Raw genomic sequence first — 25,234 nt, 5'->3', positions numbered from 1 at the left:
GGAGGAGCAGGCAGGGCAGGGTGAAGTTACAGCACAAGTTACTGAGTTTAAAATTAGAAAGGTAGCAGTGGATATAATGCTTTGTGGTTTACATGTTTCAACAGCATTAAGATAAACGAGTGTTGACGATCTTGACAGGGTTTCCTCCAGTGCTTATTAGGCCAGGTTCTCCTCCCCCCACCAGGCTAATCGTCACTTATTCATGTAAAATGTATTTATTTTTTTCATGTCTGACTTTAACCGCATCTAATACTGTATTACGGCGTGAGTGCAACAGCGACAACTTAAGATCGATGTGTGAGCAGCGTGAGAGGTCGGGTGTTTTCATCTGAACCCTTAAAACCTCCAGCAGGCTACGCTGCACTATTGACGTGTTAGCGCGCGGCGCTAACAACTTAGCGACGTGACATGTCTCGGAGAAAGCGTAAAAACACGTTGGACGCTTCTTCTGAAGCGGGAAAATAACACCTCTTCTTAAGCAGAGCACGCCACCGCCTCGGCTCGTCAACGGCCGAGCCGGACTGAGCTCGATAACATTGACCCAGCACAGCCACTGGGTCGTTGGAGCTGCCCCGTGACTGCCTGATGGAAAACCAGCGGATTTCATCAGACTCGTAAAGTTTCTTGTTTTTGCTGGGGACCCCCTGTATTTTACCGCTCCCTCCTGCAGTCTTCCCCTATTACAATTTGAAATGATTCTGTAAATTTCATGTATCAATAGAAAAAATACCTGCTTCTGCCAGCTGCAGTAAATGTAGTCTCCAAATAATAAATAAGAGGTGCATTCATCTGTGTATCTCCTTTGATCCATATTAGTGATATTTTCAGCACCAGAACAGTGAAGCAAAGAAACAGATTCCTGAGTTTGTTAGTAATTTTATTTATTAGGTGCATCTAACCTGTTCTATTTTTCTCTGAAATGAGATCAGATCAGTGCTTCTATGGGTTGTCTCCTCTCTGCACTAGAAAATTTTACTTTATTTAGAGACGTGTCATAATTTCTCCCCACCCCCCCCACCCCCGCCACAGCTGGAAAAATTCCTGGGGGAAACACTGGACATTAAAGAAGGAAGATACCATCATGCATTCAGTTAAAATGACTTCATCCTAAACTTCTGCAGCTTTTTGGGCAGAAACGAGGAATTTCTTCACCTTCAACACTTCACAAGTTTTAGTCGGATTTATAAACATCCATGAGGTGAGTTCTTTACAGCAAGTGCGTTATTCTCCGCTGTGCTTCTGGTTTTATGGCGGCAACGAGGTGGAGGAAGAATGTTCAGTGGCAGTCCGGTTTAAACAGAACAAGTTTCTATTCAACAGTCTGCAGAAAAAAGCAGCTCCTCTTCCCTGCATGTTCACAGTTTAGTGGTCCACACGTGTCAAACTCACCCTCAGCCGAGTTCTCATTTGCTCCTGTCGTGGTGAGTGAGCTAACCTCCACTGCTGCTGCTACCGGGCCGTAACCATCCACAGGCCCAGCGCCACGTTGGCAGCCAGCAGGGCGCTGCCTGACAGCAACAGGAAGAAACCTATTAGCTCACGCTTTTGACGGTCCGTAACCACGGAAACCAGCGTGGCCTCCAGCAGGGCGCTCAACATCCACTGGCCGTCCAGAGCGAAGCAGGGCACGGAGTTGACTACCGCCAACGCGCCTGAGAGAGACACCACGTATCTGAGGAGCAGCAGCTCAGGAATGAACATGGTTTCTACAGATAAACAAACATCTTCACATTTAACGGCTAAATTAAAGTTCCTGGAAAAAATAAATACATCTGAGGGTTAGCGCAGACACATGAATATTTCATGTTTCTAATTTGCCCAACACAAACAACCCAGAATTCATAAAATAGGGATTTTTAGCTAATATAAACAAAGCTTTTACTTTGTAAAGCCACTCAGCAGCAACTGCTGTACAATTAAAGCACTGGCAAAAACTTTTAACTAGAACAAGCATTTTTCAGTATTTCAAGGACCAGAAAGACCCCAATAAGTCATTTAAATGTCGTAATCCTATAAAAATGTGACTTTTCTGGTTTTACAACATTCCTGCATCTTTTCTGACTAAATGTTTACCATAGAAGTCTGCCCCGATTGGCCGACTGAAAGGTCAGAACTCCGTCCACGTTTTCCTTTCCGAGTTGATTTTCAGTACTTTTAATTCAAAAAGCTGCAGCAACTTTGAAACCACAATCTTACACTAAATTAAATAAAACCTGTTTTTTGTTTCATTGGCCACAAATATCCAAGTTTGAACCTGCACTGAATTTGCTCTCAAACCCAGAAGCTTGAAAACCAAACATCTGAAGATCACTGCAGCCGAGGAAAACAAAAGAGAAGTTTTAAAAACGATAAAGCTCACTTGTGTCACCAGATTCACTCTGAGCTTGTTCGGTTTCCTATAACCACTTAAACCAGTTCCATTTTCATCAATTCCAACAGCTTCCAATCTTTCTTTACAACTTTACATTACTAATAAACATCAGTCGAATGCTCCTCTGATGATTTGACAAAAACTAACTGCAAACAATAAAAACTGCAGCTAAATTAGTTCTAGAAGTGCTGATCTGCAGTGCAGGGGTCATAAAAAGCATCTAAAGCTTTGGTAAAAGTGCACTTGATCTCCAAACTGCAACTCATCGCTTCCTTCAATCCTTTAAAAACAGGATTGTTTTCATTTTGAGTAACACAGGAGCCGCGTTCACATACACTCATCCCTTCATAACAGCTGGAGTTCATTATAGAAAAGGATACTTGAGGAAAGTCTCCAGGAAGATGGGCAGGTCCAGGTGGAGAAAACCAAACCGAGGTACGAAGTTGGTCAGACTCACTAGTAAAGAGAAAACAGGAAGCGAAGAGGTCATAATTCCATGAATCTGTCTCCTCCCGCTGATTACAGGACTCAGCCGAACACCTACACGCTCCAGTCAGCAGTAATTATGTCAACACCATAGTTTACAGTCTAGTGTAGGTGTCACAATCCTCCCGGGGTGGAATGTCAAACACTAAATTAAATCCACTCGGAAAAATTCTGGAGTAGTTGCATGCGTTCGTACCGGCGTGCTGCAGGTGCGGCGGATACCCGACGAACAGCATGTGTGTGTTGGGAGGATGTGTGACGCGAATGAAGCGGGTCTGGTTCTCCAGGGAGGGCGTGACACAAACGCTGGCGGCGGTGGAGTGCGTGGCGCAGTCGTTGTCCGTGCGACACACTCGGGTGCCCGCCACCATCTTGCGCACCGGCATGCAGGCGAACTGCAGACGAAGAACACAAAGACTCAGCTGAGCTGGACTTTTCTATCTGTATCATGACGGTGCAATTTTTTATGCACAGAATGTTCTGCAATGTCACTGAAAACCAAATGTTTTTTATGATCCTGAGAGTTTTTAGCACATGTGCAGAATAATCCAAAGGGTCTTGTAAAAGTTAGGACTAAGATAAGCAGGATCCGCTTTATCGGTGATCGACTTGTTTGTCTGAAACTCACCATTACCAAATGAGAACAAAACTATTTCATGCTACCAATAATAAAAATGTGGACCACATGGATGTGTTCGACTCCCTGATGCACCATTTTCAAGTTAACTGAACTTATTGTTTTCTGTTAACTTAAGCTCACTGATATGAATCTAATTGGGCACAAATCTGGATGCCAGGTTTCAGCTGTACACCAATCAGAATTGGTGCATCTCTAATTTCTACCATACCAATTTATTTATAAAGCACCATTTAAAAATAGCATGGCAGCTAACCACAGTGATGTACTGTACATACGAGCCAAATGCTCGAGCATATCAGCAAAACATAGAAATCAGGTCAATTACTTAAAGACAGCATAAATAATCAAGGATAAAATTCCTACTGAAACTAAAAAAATAAGAGAACAGGTAAAAGGTAACAGCACTATCCAAAGCAAAAAATAATGCAGTGAGTGATAAAAACCATTTAAAATGGCACAAATAAAACCAAAAAAGCTACTAAATAGTGCAAAATGTGAAAAAGTGAACAACTGAATCATACGTCCATGCTGTAGTTCTTTTTTAAAACAATGAGCAGTTTTGTTACCTGTTTCCCCGCTACGTTTCGTTTGCGGCTGCAAACTTCCTCAGGCTGACGCTGATGGTGGCGTCACTTCCTTCTTCGTTTATCCGCGGGCAGCAGAGGACGTTGTCGCCCTCTGCTGCCCGCTCTCCCCTCTCCGACGATGCAGTCCCATGCGCGGTCCAACGTCTAAACTCCATGGTCTCTGTTCATGATCTCACATCCACGTCTCCTTATCTCGATTGCTTCTTTTATCCATCTTTTGTATTTTTGTTGTTCGGTGTTTATGATCCTTGTGTTGTCCCAGTCCATTATATGGTTTTCTCTTGTGCAGTGATCTGTAATGGGCTCGACACACGGGAGGCGACATCGCCTCTCCTCCATTCATTTTCAATGAGACATGCGCGACAAAGCGATAATCGCGGGTCTCCCTCCTACCAAGCGAAACGTGAAAAACGTGCGTGTGAAATTTTGCGCTCGTGCACGTGTCGTGCACAGGCGACCCAGCGACGCGATCCCAGAAAGTTGAAACATTTTCTACTTTTCATCGCTGTCGCTCGGACAAGGACCAATCAACGGAGGTTTCATTCACTGACCAATGAGCGGACAGGATGCTCCGCACACCTCCGAGCAAACATGGAGGAGAAGTTGATTATTATTATGTTTTATAGTAAAATCAGAAGTAAGATTTCACGTAACTCTAGCAGCACCTTGTGAAACATCATATCTACCGCTTTTCTAACTCTGAACCGCTTAAATAACCTTAATTCCCTCCAACCTGACACAGCCAAACAAAACAACAGAAGTTTCGATTTCGCCATGGAACAGAACACGTAGACGGCTTTGCCGCTGGCGCGGATCACCTCCCGTGTGTCAGGTAATGAAAGCGACAGCGACAAATTTCGCTGATAGCAGTCGTTTGTCGCCTCCCGTGTGTCGAGCCCATTACGGCTGACTTCTTTATTGTGCTTTCTGCTTCTTCTTTTGCTGCTCTTGTGTGTTTTCGACTTGCCTCTTTCTCGCACTCCTTTCTATGTTCTACTGTTCATGTGTTCAGTTGGCGTCCGGTGGGCAGCAGAGGGTGACAACGTCCTCTGCTGCCCGCGGATAAACAGAGAAGGAAGTGACGCCACCATCAGCGTCAGCTTGAGGAAGTTTGCAGCCGCAAACGAAACGTAGCGGGAAAACAGGTAAACAAAACTGCTGTGTTTTAAAAAAGAACTACAGCATGGAATTAGAGATACGACACAGCAAGAACACACCTAAGATGTGTTCTTAGAACCAAGAAAAGTAAAACCGGTGCTGGAGTTTCGACAAGGCTGAAGAAGTGTGTTCTGGGGCAAAAAATTCAGGCTTCGTGATTAATTAATCTTGATTAATCCCATTTAAATCGTTCAAGACAATTTCACCAAGCTTTTTTTTTATTAAAAAAATTATGTCAGTGAGGCAGATGGCAAACCCACATTTTAACGAATTTATTTCAGTAACAACAAAGTCTATTTGTTAACTTTGGTCTCATTATAAAGGTAATCCTTGTGGGATTTGTTAGGATGCATAAATATTAGTAATAGGTGTAAATGTGTACTGAACAGCAGAGTACTGCTAACGTATATAGAGGTGTAGTGTAGAGTTGAGGGGAAGTTCTGCTGGTTAGATGAATGCTGTGTGTGCTCGTCTCTCCTGCTGTGATTAAGTTCACATGGATAAAGTTAATGCCGGCCTGCTTTCTGCCATAACAATAAAAAAAAGTTTACTTTTTTTCTTTCATTCTTTTCTTTAAGAAGAGTGATTTTTCATGATTAATTCAATCGTAGAACTAGTCGTGTTTGGAGCACGTAAAACTGTTTTCATGGTCTTTTCACCCCGGCTCTGCAGCTTTTTTAGAGGAGAAGCTTGATGATATTTATTGATACTTAGGGCAAGAATTCTGATGCTAAATATTTTCGGCCCCAATTTGGGGGCGCTCAGGCTAGTGTTTATTTTTTTAACGTGTAATTTTTTTCTAATTAGTCGTAATTTACACGTTCACTTCCCACCCCTACTCATTTCTAATAATCAAAAAAACATTTAATCCAAAATCCACAAATCCAAGTTTACCTTCAATTTACAAAACTCTTAAGCTTGGTTTATGCTTGACGCGTCCGCGAGGTCCGCACGGCTCAGCGCGGCAAAATTGCGTTAACAACCACGCCCCTCCACCGTGTCTCCGCACGGCCCAAACTTTCCGCACTGCGCACCTAGGAAATTTCCTAACCACGCGGACGGTCGGACGCGGAAAAACATGGCGGACTGGCAAGAACTAGTATGGCAGAGGTTCGTAAATACAGACATTTGTATGATTCAGCTCTCAAAGATCACTGTGATCAACATGTTGTTAATAATTCTTGGAGAGAAATAGCTCGCACTGTCGGAAAAGACGAGGACGCTGCTAAAAAATGCTGGAATGCCATGTTGTAAACAGTCATTTTTACTTCTGCTATGGTTTAGTGTTGGATGCATGCCGTAGAGCTCCATGCTGCCCCCTACAGTTTGGGAGAATATTGGCTCACCGCAGAGACGAGCCGCATGAACCATAAACGCTGCGAGTTGTGAAGCGCGTTCCATCCGCGAGCCGCATCACCAAGCGGAAAGTGAATGTGTCAAGCATAAACCAAGCTTTAGAAGTGAGATGGCCTCTTATGTCTGATCACAACAAACTAAAACCACTAAAAGACTTAAAGAATCCGTCAGAATAAGTAGAGTACATCATTTAGGGGTTTCAGACACCATGATTAAAGCTCTACTGTGTGAAGCAGTACTCTACTCTCACTTACAGGAATATCACACGGCTGCAGTTTTTAATGTGCATCAATAAAAAGTATCACACCAGACTTAGATCAGGCATGAAGCAAAAGAAATGCTTTAGATACATCCGTAAATGAAGTAATAGTATGAAATTTTAAGTAAGTTTCTACATTAAGATCCTGTAAACTCTTCTGCTGCTGCCGTTCTTGGAGCTGCACGATTCCCTTTGTTAGTAAACAGTTATTTAATCCCTTCAGCAATGAGCAACAGAATTCCATAGGAAATAGCCTGATTAAATAACTTCTAAATAACACACAAAGGAAAATGACAAGATTAAAACGTTTTTATTATTATTTTTAAATAAAACAGTCCAAACATGACTGCACATCTGGACCCACAAAAACCCTTTTGTCCAGTCTCTGGCCCAGTTTCTTTTACTTTTCCCAGAAAAGTAAACTTTTAGATTAAAAATGGTATTCTGTAAATATTTTTAACAAAATGCAAAACAAAGGGAAAAAAATACTTTAAATGGATGTCACAGGGTTCAGTGCTGCACAATATATGGCAAATATATCGTTATCGCGATATCAGCATGCGCAATGTGCATATCGCAAAGAACAGATAAATATCGTAACGAATGGTCAGCTCAAATGTTTGCTACACATGATGCATTCTGTCAAACAGAAGTGTGATGTTTTTTTTAACAAATCAAATAAAGCTCTGCACCCATTTGGCCAATTGGCTGGGTTCTCATAGGTCAGATGCCCGCCCCCGAGGCAGACTGCACTTAATTTTGACGGTTAGCAAACAACTGAGTTAGCTTTGTTCTGCTGATTCTGCTTTTCCCAGGATCCACTGATTGCCTTTCCTTGTTCATTTTCTTTTTACCTTTGCTCACATCTTTTGCTTTTCTCATTTTTATGATTTTTTTGGTCATTTTTTGAGCTAAGTTTTTATTTATCGCAAGTAATATCGTCATCGCAATGTTAATCACTGTTATCGCATATCGCAGGTTTTCCTAATATCATGCAGCCCCAATAGGGTTACACCTCCAACGACAGGTTTAAGTTTTATTTGATAGATTTATTTTTTGAAAAGGGTTTAATTAAGTTACGATTTTGAATTAATTAAGACAAGAACCGGGAGTCCTGCAGCAGTCGGCCTGGGATAAGAGGAAGAACACCCACTAAATCTGTACTACCTGACAGTTCTGCACCACACTGCTACAACAAAGTCAATTTTTTCCAACAAAACAAGAATAAAAATACAGCAAATAAAGGAAGTGATTTAGTGTGTGTTTGTGTGTGTGTCACCTCTCTCTCCCTGCTGTTCCTGCTCTGAAGTTTGACGTAGGAGAAGCAGAGGTCCGTCAGGCTGTTGTTGCTGCAGCAGTCCGTGGTTCCATCCAGGCGTTTGTAGGCTGCCAGAGAAAAGAGAAGAAAGTAGTAAATACGGGTTAGAAAACAGGCTCTAAACACACCGCGTGACTCTCAGCTGGAAGACAACACACAATAATAAGTGTCTCACACACTGATGGTCCTGATTCATCATAGGGTTTAGCTCTGATTCAGAGAAACACGAGATGCTTATAAAAATATAACCAGGAAACGTAAAATTAGAACCAGCAAGAGAAAATGTTACAGAAACCAGAAAATCTTGTCTGAGAGTTTAGAAACAGGAAATTTTAAACAACTAATAATCAAAACCAGGCATCTGAGGAGGAAAAGGCCACAGAAAAGCAGCTTGAGCTCTGATTGGCCAGTTGCTGAGCTCATCGCTCACATACAGACCAATCAGGGGTCTTATTGGTGATGTAAAAAATTGACAGGAACTAATTCAACATGTGAGACTGTTTTTTTATTGATCAGATGTTAGAAGCGTTCTTCTGTTTGGTTTTGGACGAGCGTTCACTCACGTCGTCCGTGAGCCCAGCTGGGCTGCAGGCTGGAGAGCGGAACACAGTATCCTGTCTGCTGCACATGGGAGAGGTGAGACAGGCAGTTGGACCAGTCCTCTACTCCCCTGACGGGACAGCTCTCCAGCCCTGTCACGATGTCCCCGACTGACAGACCCCTGGGTCCGTCAGCTGCAGAACCCTGGACCAAAAAGAGGACACATGAGGACAAACGTCACAAGACATCAGAGTTGGACTCAATCCTCCACACCTCAGATATTAGGAGACTTTAGAAGAGGGTGTGCACAGAAATAGTTTTACTTATGAACACAAACAGCAAACTGAGGCTTCTTAAGGATTATTTAATGTTTACTCATTAAGTTTTTTAGTATAATACAAGAAAACAGGAAATACTAATATCAGAAACCTGAGTGTAAACGCTGCTCAGGACAACACCTCAGTGTGACCTTCACCTTTGAACCAATCAGGAGAAAAACAAGCAAAAAACACGAGGAAACCAAAGACCCTCATTTTAAGACACTTTTGAAACTCCCCCAAGAATGATGAGCACGATTTACCTCCAACGGTCGTGGCCCGGCGAGACTCTGGGTTGATTTACGTCTAATGGGCTCGACACACGGGAGGCTACGTCGCCTTTCCTCCATTCATTTTCAATGAGACATGCGCGACAATGCGATAATCGCGGGTCTCCCTCCTACTAAGCGAAACGCGAAAAACGTGCGTGTGAAATTTTGCGCTCGTGCACGTATCGTGCACAGGCGACCCAGCGACGCAAACCCAGAAAGTTGAAACATTTTCTACTTTTCATCGCTGTCGCTCGGACGAGGACCAATCAACGGAGGTTTCATTCACTGACCAATGAGCGGACATAAAGAGAAACTTTATCTTTGAACTCAGTAGTTATCAGCTTGACTGCATCTACTTTTCACCCAATTCTCCACACAAAGACCCCTGTGACTGATGAAGCACCAACAGAACTGACCTGGACAACCTCGGTGACCAGTGCTCCAGCTCCAGTGGTGTACGCGGGAAACAGCAAGACAGGTAACAGGAAGAGGAAGGCCAGCGCTGCCACGCACAGAACTAAATTGTGCCACACACCTGGAGAGAGAAAACAGTATTTTTTTGTTCATTTTTAATAGTTTGCTAAGTCAAATGAAAAATAAATGGTACATTAAAGCTGCAATCAAGAGATTTCCCCTTTTCAGGAATTATGTATCGTTTTTCAGACACCTGTAAAAGTCAGCCTTAACCTTTACTGTGATCTAATGTAGTGAATATGTATACCTTTTATTGCTAGGCCTGCTCTCGTCCCATAGAACCCCATGCAATTGGATTTGTGCGTAGCTCAGCATTAGCCAATAGCATTAGCCATCTGCTTACATACAGATGTCAATCACAGAGCGTACGCATGTTTGTGGTAGAACCCAGAAAGACGTAGAGTTGGTGACATTTCTTCTGGACAAGTAAGCCTTTAATTGATATATATACACACATATTTATTTATTTTTGTTTGTTTGTTTGTTTTGCACATGTGCAAAAACAGCATAATGTGAGAATAATGATCATAAAACTGTAGGGGCTAAGATGTTTTTCTGCCTCTAGGGAGGCGACCTCAGAGAAAAACTCCAAGCTCATTGACAGTGCTTGCCTTTGGCACCCCCTAATGTCCACTATTAATCATCTGTAGTCAAAGCAAAAGTGAAACACCATAATCTAACATCTGAAATGTCTCCTCAGCCTTCCGTAGTGTCTACAGGTGCGATTCATCACTAAATCAAACACAGCAGCTGTGTTTATGCTCTAAAACATGCTGGAACAAGCATGGTGTCAGGTATGTCAGCTGAATTTTCCCACAGGTGGCAGCCCGGCACTCTGAAGTTGCAAATGCAACATTCTGACCACAAAGGGCAGAGGGGGTCTCAGTGGCCTTTCGTTAAACTTGTAAAGGGTCATTTGAGCACATACTGGCTCAAGAAAACTATTTAAAATATGAATGAAAAAGTTGCAGATTTTGGTTTTAAGGTATCTCAAAAACCAAAGTATCTCATCGTCGTCGTCTTCCTCCGCTTATCCGGGTCCGGGTCGCGGGGGCAGCATCCCAACTAGGGAGCTCCAGACCGTCCTCTCCCCAGCCAACTCCACCAGTTCCTCCGGCAGGACCCCAAGGCGTTCCCGGACCAGATTGGAGATGTAACCTCTCCAACGTGTCCTGGGTCAACCCGGGGGCCTCCTGCCGGCAGGACATGCCCGAAACACCTCCCCGGGGAGGCGTCCAGGAGGCATCCTGACCAGATGCCCAAAACACCTCAACTGGCTCCTTTCGATCCGGAGGAGCAGCGGTTCTACTCAGAGTCCCTCCCGAATGTCCGAGCTCCTCACCCTATCTCTAAGGCTGAGCCCGGCCACCCTACGGAGGAAATTCATTTCGGCCGCTTGAATCCGCGATCTCGTTCTTTCGGTCATTACCCAAAGCTCATGACCATAGGTGAGGATTGAGACGTAGATCGACCGGTAAATCAAGAGTCTGGCTTTCTGGCTCAGCTCCCTCTTCACCACGGCAGATCGGCTCAGCGTCCGCATCACTACAGATGCTGAACCAATCCGCCTGTCGATCTCCCAATCCATCCTACCCTCACTCGTGAACAAGACCCCGAGATACTTAAACTCCTCCACTTGAGGTAGGACCTCTCCCCCGACCCGGATTTGGCAAGCCACCCTTTTCCGTTCGAGAACCATGGTCTCAGATTTGGAGGTGCTGATCCTCATCCCAGCCACTTCACACTCAGCCGCGAACCTACCCAGCAAGAGCTGAAGGTCAGAGCTGGATGAAGCCAGGAGGACCACATCATCCGCAAAAAGCAGAGACAAGATTCTCCTGCCACCAAACTCGACACACTCCACACCACGGCTGCGCCTAGAAATTCTGTCCATAAAGGTTATGAACAGAACCGGTGACCAAGGGCAGCCCTAGCGGAGTCCAACCCTCACTGGGAACAGGTCCGACTTACTACCGGCTATGCGGACCAAACTCACGCTCCTCTGGTAAAGGGACTGAATGGCCCTTAACAGAAAGCCACCCACCCCATACTCCTGGAGCGTCCCCCACAGGGTGCCCCTGGGGACACAGTCATAAGCCTTCTCCAAATCCACAAAACACATGTGGATTGGTTGGGCAAACTCCCAAGCCCCCTCCATCACCCTTGCAAGGGTATAGAGCTGGTCCACAGTTCCACGGCCAGGACGAAAACCACATTGCTCCTCCTCTATCTGAGATTCAACTATCGATCGGACCCTCCTCTCTAGTACCTTGGAGTAGACCTTTCTAGGGAGGCTGAGGAGTGTGATCACCCTATAGTTGGAACACACCCTCAGGTCACCCTCCTTAAAGATGGGGACCACCACCCCAGTCTGCCACTCCACAGGAACTTCCCCCGATGACCACGCAATGTTGCAGAGACGTGTCAACCATGACAGCCCTACAACATCCATAGCCTTGAGATACCTAGGACGAACCTCATCCGCCCCCGGGGCTCAGCCACTGTGTAGTTGTTTGACTACCTCAGCAACTTCTGCCCCAGAGATTGGACAGTCCATCCCCAGGTCTCCCGGCTCTGGTTCCTCCTCGGAATGTGCATAGGTGGGATTGAGGAGCTCCTCAAAGTATTCCTTCCACCGTCCGACTATAGCCTCAGTTGACGTCAGCAGCTCCCCATCCCCACTGTAAACAGTGTGAGCGAGTTGCTGCCTTCCTCTCCTGAGGCGCCGGACAGTTTGCCAGAACCTCTTTGGAGCCGATCGAAAGTCTTTCTCCATGGCCTCACCAAACTCCTCCCACACCCGAGATTTTGCCTCGGCATCTGCCACTGCTGCACTCCGCTTGGCTATCCAGTACCTGTCTGCTGCCTCCGGAGACCCACAGACCACCCATGCCCTGTAGGCCTCCTTCAGCCTGACGGCTCCCTGAACCTCTGGTGTCCACCAGTGGGTACGGGGGTTGCCACCACGACTGGCACCGGCCACCTTGCGACTACAACTAGCAACAGCCGCCTCAACAATCGCAGAGTGGAACCAGGCCCACTCGAAGTCAATGTCCCCCACTGCTCTCGGGACGCGGTCAAAGCTCTGCCGGAGGTGGGAGTTGAAGACCGTCATAACAGGTTCTTCTGCCAGGCGTTCCCAGCAGACCCTCACTATGTGTTAGGGTCTGCCAGGTCTACGCGGCATCTTCCCCTGCCATCTGATCCAACTCACCACCAGGTGGTGATCAGTTGACAGCTCCGTTCCTCTCTTCACTCGGGTGTCCAAAACATACGGCCGCAGGTCAGTTGATACGACTACAAAGTCTATCATCGTCCAGCAACCTAGGCTGCCCTGGTACCAAGTGTACCAATGGGCATCCTTATGTTCGAACAAGGTGTGCGTTATGGCCAAACTGCGGCTTGCACAGAAGTCCAATAACGAAACACCACTTGAGTTCAGATCAGGCAGGCCGTTCCTCCCAATCACACCCCTCCAGGTCAAGCTGTCATTGCCCACGTGAGCCCTGAATTCCCCCAGCTGGACAATGGAGTCCCCTGATGGAGCACTATCTAGCACTCGTCCTAGGGACTCCAAAAAGGGTGGGTACTCTGAACTGATATTTGAACCATAAGCACAAACAACAGTCAGGACCCGTTCCCTGACCCGAAGGCGCAGGGAAGCTACCCTCTCGTCCCCCGGGATAAACCCCAACACACAGGCAGAGAGTCTTGGGGCTAACAAAAAGCCAACCCCAGCCCTCCACCTCTCACCCAGAGCAACTCCAGCAAAGGAGAGTGTCCAACCCCTCTCAAGGACTTGGGTTCCAGAGCCGATGCTATGTGTCGAGGTGAGTCCGACTATATATAGCGGTACCGCTCAACCTCTGCCACAAGCTCCTGCTCCTTCCCCGCCAGCGAGGTGACATTCCATGTCCCAAAAACCAGTTTTCTTGTCCGGGGATCGGACCGCCAAGGCTCCCGCCTTGGTCTGCCACCCGATCCACACTGCACTGGACCCTTCATGTCCCTCCTGCGGGTGGTGGGTCCACAGTTGGATGATGATGGAATCAGGGCGGCTGGGAGAAACCACACCAAAAGAGAAGTGTCCTTTAGGTTTTCCTGCTTTTCTGTGCAGTGTGGATCGGGTGAAACCACACCAACCAAAGTATCTAATTATTTAAATGATTTACTGCATTTATTCCATTCATTTTATTTATTTTATTCCATTTATTTGGCCAATTTCACCACTTTAAAATACAGTTTTCTACATTTAACAAGAAAAACTTGAAACAAGAACTAAATTGTAAGAATTTAATAAAATCTCTAAGACATTTGACATATCTTATATGCGTACAATAACACATACTTATAACTAAAATATTTAGTTCATCATTAGAGCACACTAAATAATAATAATAAATCAAACTTATATAGCGCTTTTTAGGACACTAAAAGACGCCTTCATGCACGCTCACATTCACACACTGCCAGTGTTAGTAGCCACAGCCCCCCTGGGGGGCCTAAACGCTCAATAAAACCTGATCCTGGATCAGGTTCCAGGTTTCCACCACTAGTTTAAAATACCATCATTAATTAAGCAGGAAAACCTAAAGAACACTTCTCTTTAGGTTTATTTTCTCCCAGCCGCCCTGATTCCAGTAAAGCACCAGCGCATCAGCAGGTCTATATGCTGGATGCAGCTGTGACCGACATACATTCTGTCTGTAGGACGTTGTGGTGAAAACTAACCGCTGCTAGCTAAATTTAGCCATCTATACAATTTTATTTATGCAACAAGACTCAAAACCACAGGAGGAGAAGTTCCCTGGTCTGATGAGGTAGAGGCACGGCTTTTAGGGAATGAATTTTCCAGATCAGGAGGAATTTCAAGGCTACGGAACAATAACATTTCACAGAAACGTATCATAAGTGAATTTTCTTTGCTGTTTGACAGAAAAAGGCATTTGTGTATGAATAATCTGAGGTGGTAAACAAGCTATTTAGTGTTTTTTATTTTCGTTTGGATACAAATCATCACGTTTTCTCAGACATCCCTCTTGGTGAACACAAACAACATTATAAACATAAACATCACCACTCCCCTGAAAGGAATAGCATCCTCCTTCACTTCACTCAATCATGAGTCTCGACGTCTCGCTGTTGGCTGTTATTTACTTGTCAGAGAGCTTGAGAGGGATTATTTTCACTAGAGTCAAGGAGGATCTTCTGGGGGACGCAGACAGCAAATAAAAGTACGGTCATTTACAACTTCCGAGCAGAGTCCTGCGTTCAGACTTTTACAAGATAAGGGTGATTGTAGAGAGGACAGGAAGCACTACAATCAGTCACTCCGAGTTTCACATGCAGGCTGAACGTGAAACGACCCACATTTCCTGCATTAGCCACCGATAAAACAACAGTCCCACTGTAAATCAGATTCCACGTAACTGCAGCTAAAATTTCATGACCTGGTCGCTTTTTCAAGATATCTCCACGTATGTAAACCCTATCATGATAATGCAAACAATAATCTGGGCTTCATTCATTAATATCACCTTACAGTATGATTTACTGTTTTCCAGAGAAGACCAACACAACAATAACTAATATCTGAAAACAAATCCCCCCAGTTAGAAGTCTAGACAGTAGGGTTGTCACGATACTAAAATTTCAAACTTGATTTGATACTTGGAAAAAAAAAACCTCGATACTCGATTTCGATACAATTTAAAAACACCAATTTATTGAACAGGTTTATTCAAAAAATAACATTCCTCAATTTATCTCGTCTCGTCTCGTCTTCCTCCGCTTATCCGGGTCCGGGTCGCGGGGGCAGCATCCCAACTAGGGAGCTCCAGGCCGTCCTCTCCCCGGCCTTGTCCACCAGCTCCTCCGGCAGGACCCCAAGGCGTTCCCGGACCTGATTGGAGATGTAACTTCTCCAACGTGTCCTGGGTCGACCCGGGGGCCTTCTGCCGGCAGGACATGCCCGAAACACCTCCCCAGGGAGGCGTCCAGGAGGCATCCTGACCAGATGCCCAAACCACCTCAACTGGCTCCTTTCGATCCGGAGGAGCAGCGGTTCTACTCCGAGTCCCTCCCGAATGTCCGAGCTCCTCACCCTATCTCTAAGGCTGAGCCCGGCCACCCTACGGAGGAAACTCATTTCGGCCGCTTGTATCCGCGATCTCGTTCTTTCGGTCATTACCCAAAGCTCATGACCACAGGTGAGGATTGGGACGTAGATCGACCGGTAAATCGAGAGCCTGGCTTTCTGGCTCAGCTCCCTCTTCCCCACGACAGATCGGGTCAGCGTCCGCATCACTGCAGACGCCGAACCAATCCGCCTGTCGATCTCCCGATCCCTCCTACCCTCACTCGTGAACAAGACCCCGAGATACTTAAACTCCTCCACTTGAGGTAGGACCTCTCCCCCGACCCGGAGGTGGCAAGCCACCCTTTTCCGGTCGAGAACCATGGTCTCAGATTTGGAGGTGCTGATCCTCATCCCAGCCGCTTCACATTCGGCCGCGAACCTACCCAGCAAGAGCTGAAGGTCAGAGCTGGATGAAGCTAGGAGGACCACATCATCCGCAAAAAGCAGAGACGAGATTCTCCTGCCACCAAACTCGACACACTCCACACCACGGCTGCGTCTAGAAATTCTGTCCATAAAAGTGATGAACAGAACCGGTGACAAAGGGCAGCCCTGGCGGAGTCCAACCCTCACTGGGAACAGGTCCGACTTACTACCGGCTATGCGGACCAAACTCACGCTCCTCTGGTAAAGGGACTGAATGGCCCTTAACAGAAAGCCATCCACCCCATACTCCTGGAGCGTCCCCCACAGGGTGCAAAAATTAAATGTTAAGAATTAAGTGTATAAAGTGCTTAAACCTTTCAAGTATCAGCATTTTTTAAAACGTGCATACAAAAACTGGTGAAAGTTAACACTTTAAATCATGAATTGTCTCACTATATATACACTATTTGCAGAGTGATGTTTTGCTGCCTAAACTCTGTTTAAGGTGCATTTTTGTCATAAGCTGTAATGCCATATGTTTTGTTCTGTACTTTTGAACAACTCTGTTGGTCAATAAAGGGAGAAAACTAATTTCTCCACAGTAGAACAAAGGTACATCTACCGGTAATCTTAATAAAAACAGATTGGCGCACGGCAGTGACGTCATTAAAAGCGCCGGTTAATTAGCCGCGGCTAGTCTGTTTACGCCTAGAAATCCCAGAACCGCTCCAAACGAACAGGGGAATCACGTTAATGATTCCTAACAAAACCTTTCGACATTGAGATGTTTTGCTGCAGATAATGTTTTATTTCGAGGCTGCACCACGGGTGCCCGTCCGCACCCGTTATATGGATATACAATGACGGCGATTCGCCGATGGATCTACGGTAAATACCCTGGGGAATCCAAGTAGCACCAAAGTTGTCAGCGAGAGTAAACAAACGTACTGCATGCTAGAAATTAAGTCTGGGTTGCAATAAACGGGAGTTTCCTTTAAGCACATAAGCGTGAATATACAACTACGTGTCGGACTTGGTATGCTAATTAAGTAGGGCTGTGACGCGCCTCCCAAATTCGCTGTTTATGTTTTTGTTTATTTATTTGGCAGACAAAACTTGGATCGGAGACACAACTCGCGTGGGAAATCGCTATGTATCCATGCGGCGTCTTCTTCTTCTGTTTGTCTGGGAGGCGGAGGCTGCTTTACGGCATCTGGCTGTCATGCGTGTCGGTGTACTTGAAGAAGGCTGTGTATAATAGTCCATAATATCGATACCACAGGGATGGAATATCTAATTTAGATACCACTTTTAGTATCGATTTATATCTAGGTATCGATTTTTTTGACAACACTACTAGACAGACGGTTGCTGAATGATTTTGCTTTTCATGTCGGTCTAGCCACTAAGGGTTGTATCAACTTGTCGACTAGTCGACTTCACTGCTCTGTAGTGACTTTTTATGCCTTCATCGACTAGTCGCTGTCACGTGATAATGAGTGACAAGATGCAGTCCTCGGAAAAGACAGCAGGTGATGAGCCCCTGTGCGTCGGGAGGCGACACGCTGTGCCAGAACGTCGGTATCGGACGCCCGCGGTAAAACGGACATTTGACCAAATTGTGACCTTTACCCTCTTGCAATTTAACCGTCCCCTCACCCCCATCCTAACCTTAACCAGCTTTCACATGCAAAGCTCTGATTGTTGACGCGCTCCAGACATCTGCGTCCTGAGCACGGCCACAGTAACATTATCAAATTAGGTGTCGTCACCTCAAAAACTAATTTAACACGCGATCGCTCATGTCGGCTCATTTCCTTTTATGTTTTCTGTCTTTTATTTGTGCCTGATGCGTTTCGCTGCTGTGGAGCGAGGCGCATCACCTGTTTTGTCCTCCTGTGACTTCACCTCACTGGTGCGACCGGCGCACACTCTGCAGTTTTTGCGGTCGGTAGATCTTTTAGAACTGCAGTTCAAAGGTAACTCATAAGGTGAATAGATATGAACCCAGGTAGCAGTTTTTCTTTAGGATTGAGAGGAGATGCCGGAAGATAATTAACAGACAGGACAGAAAATACCGTAAATCCTCTAATACAGGCCCGGGCCTGTATTTTATTCAAGCTTATCAAGCTCCAGGCCTTTATTGGAAGGAGGGCCAGAGTTAGAGGCAGGCCTCAATTTCTATTTGAGCAAAATGAACTACCAGTAGAATGAATAAAAACGGGGTGTGTCTATTTGAACCTATGAAATACTAGGTTCATTTATTGAAAATGTACATTTACCATAACGTAGTACAGTTTGCATATAAAACATTAACAACAAGGCTAAATTACAGTAGGGAAATACTGTATTGTAACAAAACAATAGCAAACATACCTGTACCACATTTTAAACGTCATTAAATACCGGTATTAGAAAAGGCAACAGCCACCTTACCACTTCAAAGTTGAATCGTTTCGTCTCGTTTGGGTTGAGGTAAAAAAAAAAAAAAAAAAAAAACTCAAATTCAATTCAATCTTTGTCCAGTTTAAAGTAAAAAATAAATTACCGGTAATCCAATTCAGTTTCAATTCAATTTAATTCAAATTCAAATTCAATTCAATTCAAAAATACTTTATTAATCCCAGAGGGAAATTGATTAATTAGTTTAATCCTCATCCAGTTTGATGGGTCGATGTTAAAACGTTTGGCAGCTTGCTCCCCAGAGTGTTCTGCAGCATAATCAGCACGTTCTCTTTGAACTTGATATCAAATTTTTGCCTCCTCTTCGGCTCCGCACCTGCCATGGTTAAAGTTACCCTCGCGGTCTATCACTGGCAAATCAAAAGTGAGACGGATGACACAAACGCCCCCCTGTGGTACTTGCCTGTTAACACATTCCATCCGGCCACAATAAAAAAAACGGCCATTATTCACCTCCGCCGACTCCGACTAAAATGTGATACCCCGTCATTAATTGAATACAGGCCAATATTAGAGGATTTACAGTAGTCAAATAAAAACAAGTTAGTTTTTGTACCTGGTGGTTGCAACAAACAGAAACCACTGAAGTTAATCAGAAGTGAGGAACAGAAAATGAAATAATTATTTTAATGTTTAGAGCAGCAGGAACTCTGAGAGGCTGCAGGCGCATCAGTGAGTTTGTGGCCACTGCGCAGGGGGAGGGGGAGAGGGCTGAAGCAGGGGGAGGGGGGAGGGGGAGAGGGCTGAAGCAGGGGGAGGGGGGAGAGGGCTGAAGCAGGGGGAGGGGGGAGAGGGCTGAAGCAGGGAGAGGGGAGAGAGGGCTGAAGCAGGGGGAGGGGGGAGAGGGCTGAAGCAGGGAGAGGGGAGAGAGGGCTGAAGCAGGGGGAGGGGGGAGAGGGCTGAAGAGGAGCAGTAAAAATGCAGAAACTACCGTTGTTAAAAGAGACGTGTTTAACTTAGAAAATGTGGGCGCAATTTTAATTGTCAAAAACTCCAGCCAACCAACCGCTTCAGGTGTATGACGTCATCAACGACTAGTCAAAGTCGACTCGATTTTCTTTACTTGACTGTCGACTTAAAACATTTTTTGGTCATGCAGCCCCCACTAGCCATGCTCCACTGGAACCTCGGCAGCCTACCAGTCTTGTGTTAGGCCAATCACAGCGCTCTGTTGGTTTGTTGGGCGGGATGTTACTGCGACTGAGCAAAACTGAGATGGCGACTGCTTTGGCATCAACTTTGGACTATTTAGACTGGGGCTTTTCTTTGAGTCAAGAGCAGATGGAGGTACTTGGTACTGCTGGACTCTTCTTCAACGGTGTATGGAGGACGGCCCCGTTGACTGACAAACGTAACACTAAGTCACGTTGTTTGTTGTCCAAAAGCACTGATAGTTTGAAAGACAACCGTAGGTCCCGCCTCACAACTGAGATCTGTCTATGGGTCATGGCCAGACTATGCATTCACATATACAGGATGGCTTTCCAGGCTGCCAGCTAGGGTTAGGCCTTTAGAGTTATTCCTGTTTCAGGGGGAACTGGCGCAGATTAAGCATTTTCACACAATCATCTTTACTAATTTCTAATCAAAAACTAAAATATTTCCCGAGTCGCTCACTGCCACCTACTCCTAAAGTCACATCAGCCACATTCATGCAGAAATAACTGCCTGTACCACCAATCAATTTATCAAGCAGCAATTTCCCTAATTGCTAGTGAATTGATTTGATGAGATGCAGCTGTCTGGTGCTCAGCAGTAAATTCCCCCAAGTGACCTTCACAGCCGGAAGAAAATGCTAATAATTGTGATTAATAGTTGTGATTGCATAAGCTGGCAAATATTCAGGCTGCAGTAAAGGGTGATGCAAAAGGAAAGGAGGTTCACCTGCACAGAAGATGCGGAGCTGCTGAGTGGGCGACACGAGGTTCAGATGGGTGGTGAAGAGGTCCACGAATGCTCCAGGGTACAACACGAACACGAACATCCCGAAACCGTTCACTCTCACTTGTTCCCTGCAGAAAGAAAAACACTTCACACTTTCACAATGGCTTCGTGGAGTTTTCGCATGAACTATCGGGTAATCAACAAGAGCCGAGACTGAAGTGTTATGCCGATATTTAAAGAGCAAGTCACTCCAAATAAACTTTTTTTGCTCATAAACTAAATTAATGAGTGTCTAATCGTGCTGTAGACATGTGAAGTCAATAATTCGACACTTTAGTGCATCTTAGTTCAAATTTAAATATTCTGCCTAAAACTGTCAGTGATGCACCATCGTCAGGTAAAAACTGCACTGCATTTGAATTTAAATCTGCCATCGCTATTGGCTAAGAGGTACACTATGATGTTAGATGGTACATTATGATGTCACAATGTTGTGTGTGTGTGTGTGTGTGTGTGTGTGTGTGTTTGTTAGCAGCTCTGCCCTCTCGGTCTGCTAGGCCACAGCCTTTGTTGCATTTTTCAAACAGGAAATGGGAGTTGAGTAAGAATCTGGTAGGGGGTGACTTGTTCTTTAAAATACCAATATTTGCCCATAACTTCTTATTTTTTGTCTGTTTGATGTCATCATTTAAAAATATTAGATCAGATGATACTCAGTACTCAAGTAACTTCTAATCAGATACTTTTTTACCCTTACTTGAGTAATAAACCCTATATCAGGAAAATATTGTCCTTGGTTTGAGTCCTTCCAGTGAGCTTTGCAGATGTGGGAAAATGTCATCAGGCTGTAATCATTGTTAAATTCATAATTATTCTCGGAGAGAGACCAACTCTTATCGGCCCCTGGGAGCCCCGTAATGCATAGCGTCATTTCAACATGGCGGTGTCCGCGACACGGTTTAAATGCAGGTAGCGGCGCTGCGGCTGCTTTATATAGCGACTCGTTGCATTCTCCCTCAACCCAAATCCTCGGATCACGCATTTTAGCCAAAACGCTAACGTTAGCTTGCCTTGCGTTGACTGTAGAGTTGTGGGTGATGGTCACGCAGATGTGTCATGAGATTCGAAGCGTTGCTGCCTTTCACAGACACTTTTTCTGCTCGTGCTGCAAACAGGATAGCCGTCTTCTATCAACTGTCCCTCGGCATTCTTCAAATATCCAAAACATGCCCGTACTTCCCACTTTGTCTTCTTTGAGGGGTAATAAATGACCTGAGCGCTGCCGTCTCCTCCTTTGGCCATTATTTCAGCTTTAGCGTCAAGAAAGTTTTGGTTGTAAACAACAAAGCGCGCATGTGCCGCCGGCAACTTCAGCAGATGATACGGTGGCTGGTAAAGGTCACCGCGCCTACACCGCAGCCACGGTAAACCCACCGATAATATATTTTTTAAAAAACAAGACGATTATTATTATTGTCAACTTTTTTACCAGGGTTTACCATTACACCGGTTACCGTGACAACCCTAGTAGGGTGTGACTTGCTCTTTAAAGACTAAAAATAACAAATTTTAGGCAAAATTTAGACACAAACTGAGGACAATATTTTCCTGATATACAGGGTTTATTTAGTTGTCTGAAAAAGTAACGTTTAAAAAAAATACCGCAATAATACCGAAAACTGTGATAATTTTGGTCACAATAACCGTGAGGTTACATTTTCACACCGTGACAACCCTACCCCCTACCAGAGTATTACTCCACTCCCACTTCCTGTTTGAAAAATGCAACAAATGCTGTTGCCTAGCAGACCGAGAGGGCGGAGCCGCTAACAAATACACACACACAGGCTCACAACGACATTGTGACATCATATGGTACCAGCTAACGTTCTAGGGTACCTCTTAGCCAATAGCGATGGCAGATTTAAATTCAAATGTAGTGCAGAGGTTTTACCTGACAACGGCACAACACTGACAGTATTAGGCAGAAATTTTAAATTTTAACTAAAATGCACTAAAGTGCTAAACTATTGACTACACGTGTCTGCAGCGCCATTAGACACACATTTATGTAGTTTATCAGACAAAAAGTTGATTTGGGGGTGACTTGCTCTTTAAGTTTTTATTGAGATGAACGAATAGCAAAAACTCCCTGGAGCCCTGCTTAGTGTAACGGATACAAGAATTTATCCACAAGCTTGTTATATTCTTAGTTTTTAACTCCCAAAAGCCAAACTATCAGTTCCGATCCTCGATGAGAACATTAACGTCTGCAGGCTGCTCGTCATCTAAAAGGTGGAGACCCACTCAACGCTTAGAAAGCCATTCAGGTTAACATTTAAATGCTAAACATTTAGCTGAAATGTCTCGGGAAACGGTTCCATCAACCCTAAAGCAGCCTTGTGAACGCTGCACACCCTGCTGGCTGTCTCGGTAACACACGGTCTTGGCGGATGAGTGTGTGTTTACCTCAGTGCTGCCACAGCGTGGCCCAGTTCGTGTATCACTCCACTGAGAAGCAGTGCGATGAAGAAGTAGGCCAGCTGACTGGTGGGCAGATTGACACCTGGGACCTGGGAAGACACGAGAGGATGAAAAGAAGACACAGAGATCGGATAAAAAGAACATCTGATGCATTTACAGGACATCCAAGGGACACATAGAGCCTGATTTTGGACTATTTTTGAAACTTCCTCTTCACAATTTCAATAAAAAAGACTTATCTGTGAGATCTAATTCTCTTGCTGGTGGTGCAGAACATTTTCTGCTCCTCTAAAATTAACTTTCTGATATAAATGGCCTGGTAATAGCCTCCATGAATCACCTGCAGAACCTCAAAGGAAATATGCCTCACATAAAAGAAATGAAGAAAAAAGACTCCTTATAATAGTTTTTTTTTTCTGCCAAATCAAAGTCCTCTCTAAGAGGTTTAGGTGACTAAAGCCTCAGCTGAAGGATAACAACAGTCTACGTACCACCACCTGCAGCACCTGCTGGCCTCCTATCCGAGGGTTGCTGGTGGTCATCTGCGCGTATGTTTGCTGCAGCGTTTTTATCAACAGAACCACCGAGCCCACCATGGCTGCGACACCAAACACAAGACCACTGTTGAACCTTGGAAACACAGAAACAACCAAAATTAGTTTAGTCAATTACCTGGAATTCATGAAGCCATAGAGATAAAAACTTCATGCGAAAAACAACTAATGTGTCACGTTTCCTCACCACAGATAAAGGGCGCGGGGGTTGATTCGGGCACAGTAGGCAAACAGCCGATTGAACATGGTGGTCTGCCATCTCACATGGAAAGGAGACACCATCAGACCTCGACTGGCGAGCCAGGATTCATAGCTGACCCGGTGCGTGATGGAGGACTTCAGGATAAAAAAAAAAATCACAACATTATCTTTTTATCTTGAGATTTTTTTTTCAAATGATAACCTCAGAAAATTATACCACAGTATAACAAGATTTTGCTGCAAATTTATTCAGTTCCATAAATTTCCTTTATTATTAAATTTGTTATTTTTGTAGGTTTATTTTTATTTTAATATTTTCAACCCAAATCTATTGGAATTAATTTCTTAAATAATGTTTGATCAATAACACAATCTACAACAGATTAGAACTTTATAAGCTAGAAAAAAGGTAAAATCTGAGAATTTTTCTATTTCACTATATGTGCAATAAATGGGTACTTTTCTTTTTTAAATCCCTATAGCTACTCAAAGGAATGCATTTTCCTTGCTTTCTTTTCCTGTTAAGCTTGCATTTTAAATACATTTATATGTTTTTTCCGTATTTTACGTAGCCAAATGATACATTTCACAAGAATTTCATTTGACATGTACTCCACGTGTGTAAACGAATGTTATATTTAATAACTGTGATTAAAAGGGAAAATTCAAAACAGAATCAAACTTGTAAACCTGTTTTCGATCAATGTTTTCTCCAATTTGATTATTTTGATTTTAAGTTAAAAGAACCAAGTTCACTTGAATTGTACAAGTTAAATTAAATAAAGATTTCAGCTATTTTTTGCTGAACAAACGAGCTAAACATAGGTTACAGTGCATGTTATGCTAACTTGTAGCCTAAATCATAAAAAAATCATATACTGCCCTTTGTTTTGTATTGTGGAAGACAAGAAAGAACTAGTAAATGTAACGAAATGGCTTTACGTTTTCCTGCATTGGGCTTAAAACACCACAGCTGCAGATGTCTGGTTTAATTTAAAGCTAAAGCAGCTATAAACTAGCGTTGATGTAGCTAGCTGCCGATGCTACTGTTAGCTAAAACAAAAGGTATTTCTATGTCTGCTGTTTTGAATTAATCTTCTACTTTTATGTGAAACGTTGTTAAATTAAGTAAGAGAATATGAATTATTCACCCGGAACAGTGTGTCAGCTAGATAAATGGCACACCAGCCTCCCATCACACACACCAGCAGCGATACGGGAATCATGGTGCAGCTTTCAGAAGAAGCTCTGCAGAACACTAGAAGCTAACAGCGCTTCCATCGCTCATTCCGTCAGCTGTTAGCCACGTAGCTTTTCTGCGACTAAATACATTTTAGACTGCAAGGACATATTTGCATTTTCCGC

General features: G+C 44.4%; 1 protein-coding gene across 1 annotated transcript; it reads right to left on the bottom strand.

Annotated features, from left to right (window-relative positions):
- Positions 1-1,220: 1,220 nt before the first annotated feature.
- On the bottom strand, positions 1,221-25,234 carry mbtps2 (membrane-bound transcription factor peptidase, site 2). Its single transcript, XM_015955492.3, has 11 exons — positions 25,021-25,234; positions 23,856-24,004; positions 23,606-23,744; positions 23,100-23,203; positions 20,631-20,758; positions 9,721-9,839; positions 8,739-8,919; positions 8,137-8,243; positions 3,054-3,252; positions 2,752-2,827; positions 1,221-1,672 (listed from the first exon to the last, which is right to left on the bottom strand). Exons 1-11 carry the CDS (start codon positions 25,093-25,095, stop codon positions 1,450-1,452), a joined length of 1,500 nt encoding a protein of 499 aa, XP_015810978.1. The 5' UTR covers positions 25,096-25,234; the 3' UTR covers positions 1,221-1,449.

Source organism: Nothobranchius furzeri, chromosome 7, assembly GCF_043380555.1.
Source record: "Nothobranchius furzeri strain GRZ-AD chromosome 7, NfurGRZ-RIMD1, whole genome shotgun sequence".
In the NCBI taxonomy this organism is placed as follows: domain Eukaryota; kingdom Metazoa; phylum Chordata; class Actinopteri; order Cyprinodontiformes; family Nothobranchiidae; genus Nothobranchius; species Nothobranchius furzeri.
The sequence above is the reverse complement of the archived record's forward strand: the minus strand, read 5'-3'. Positions and strand labels throughout refer to the sequence as shown.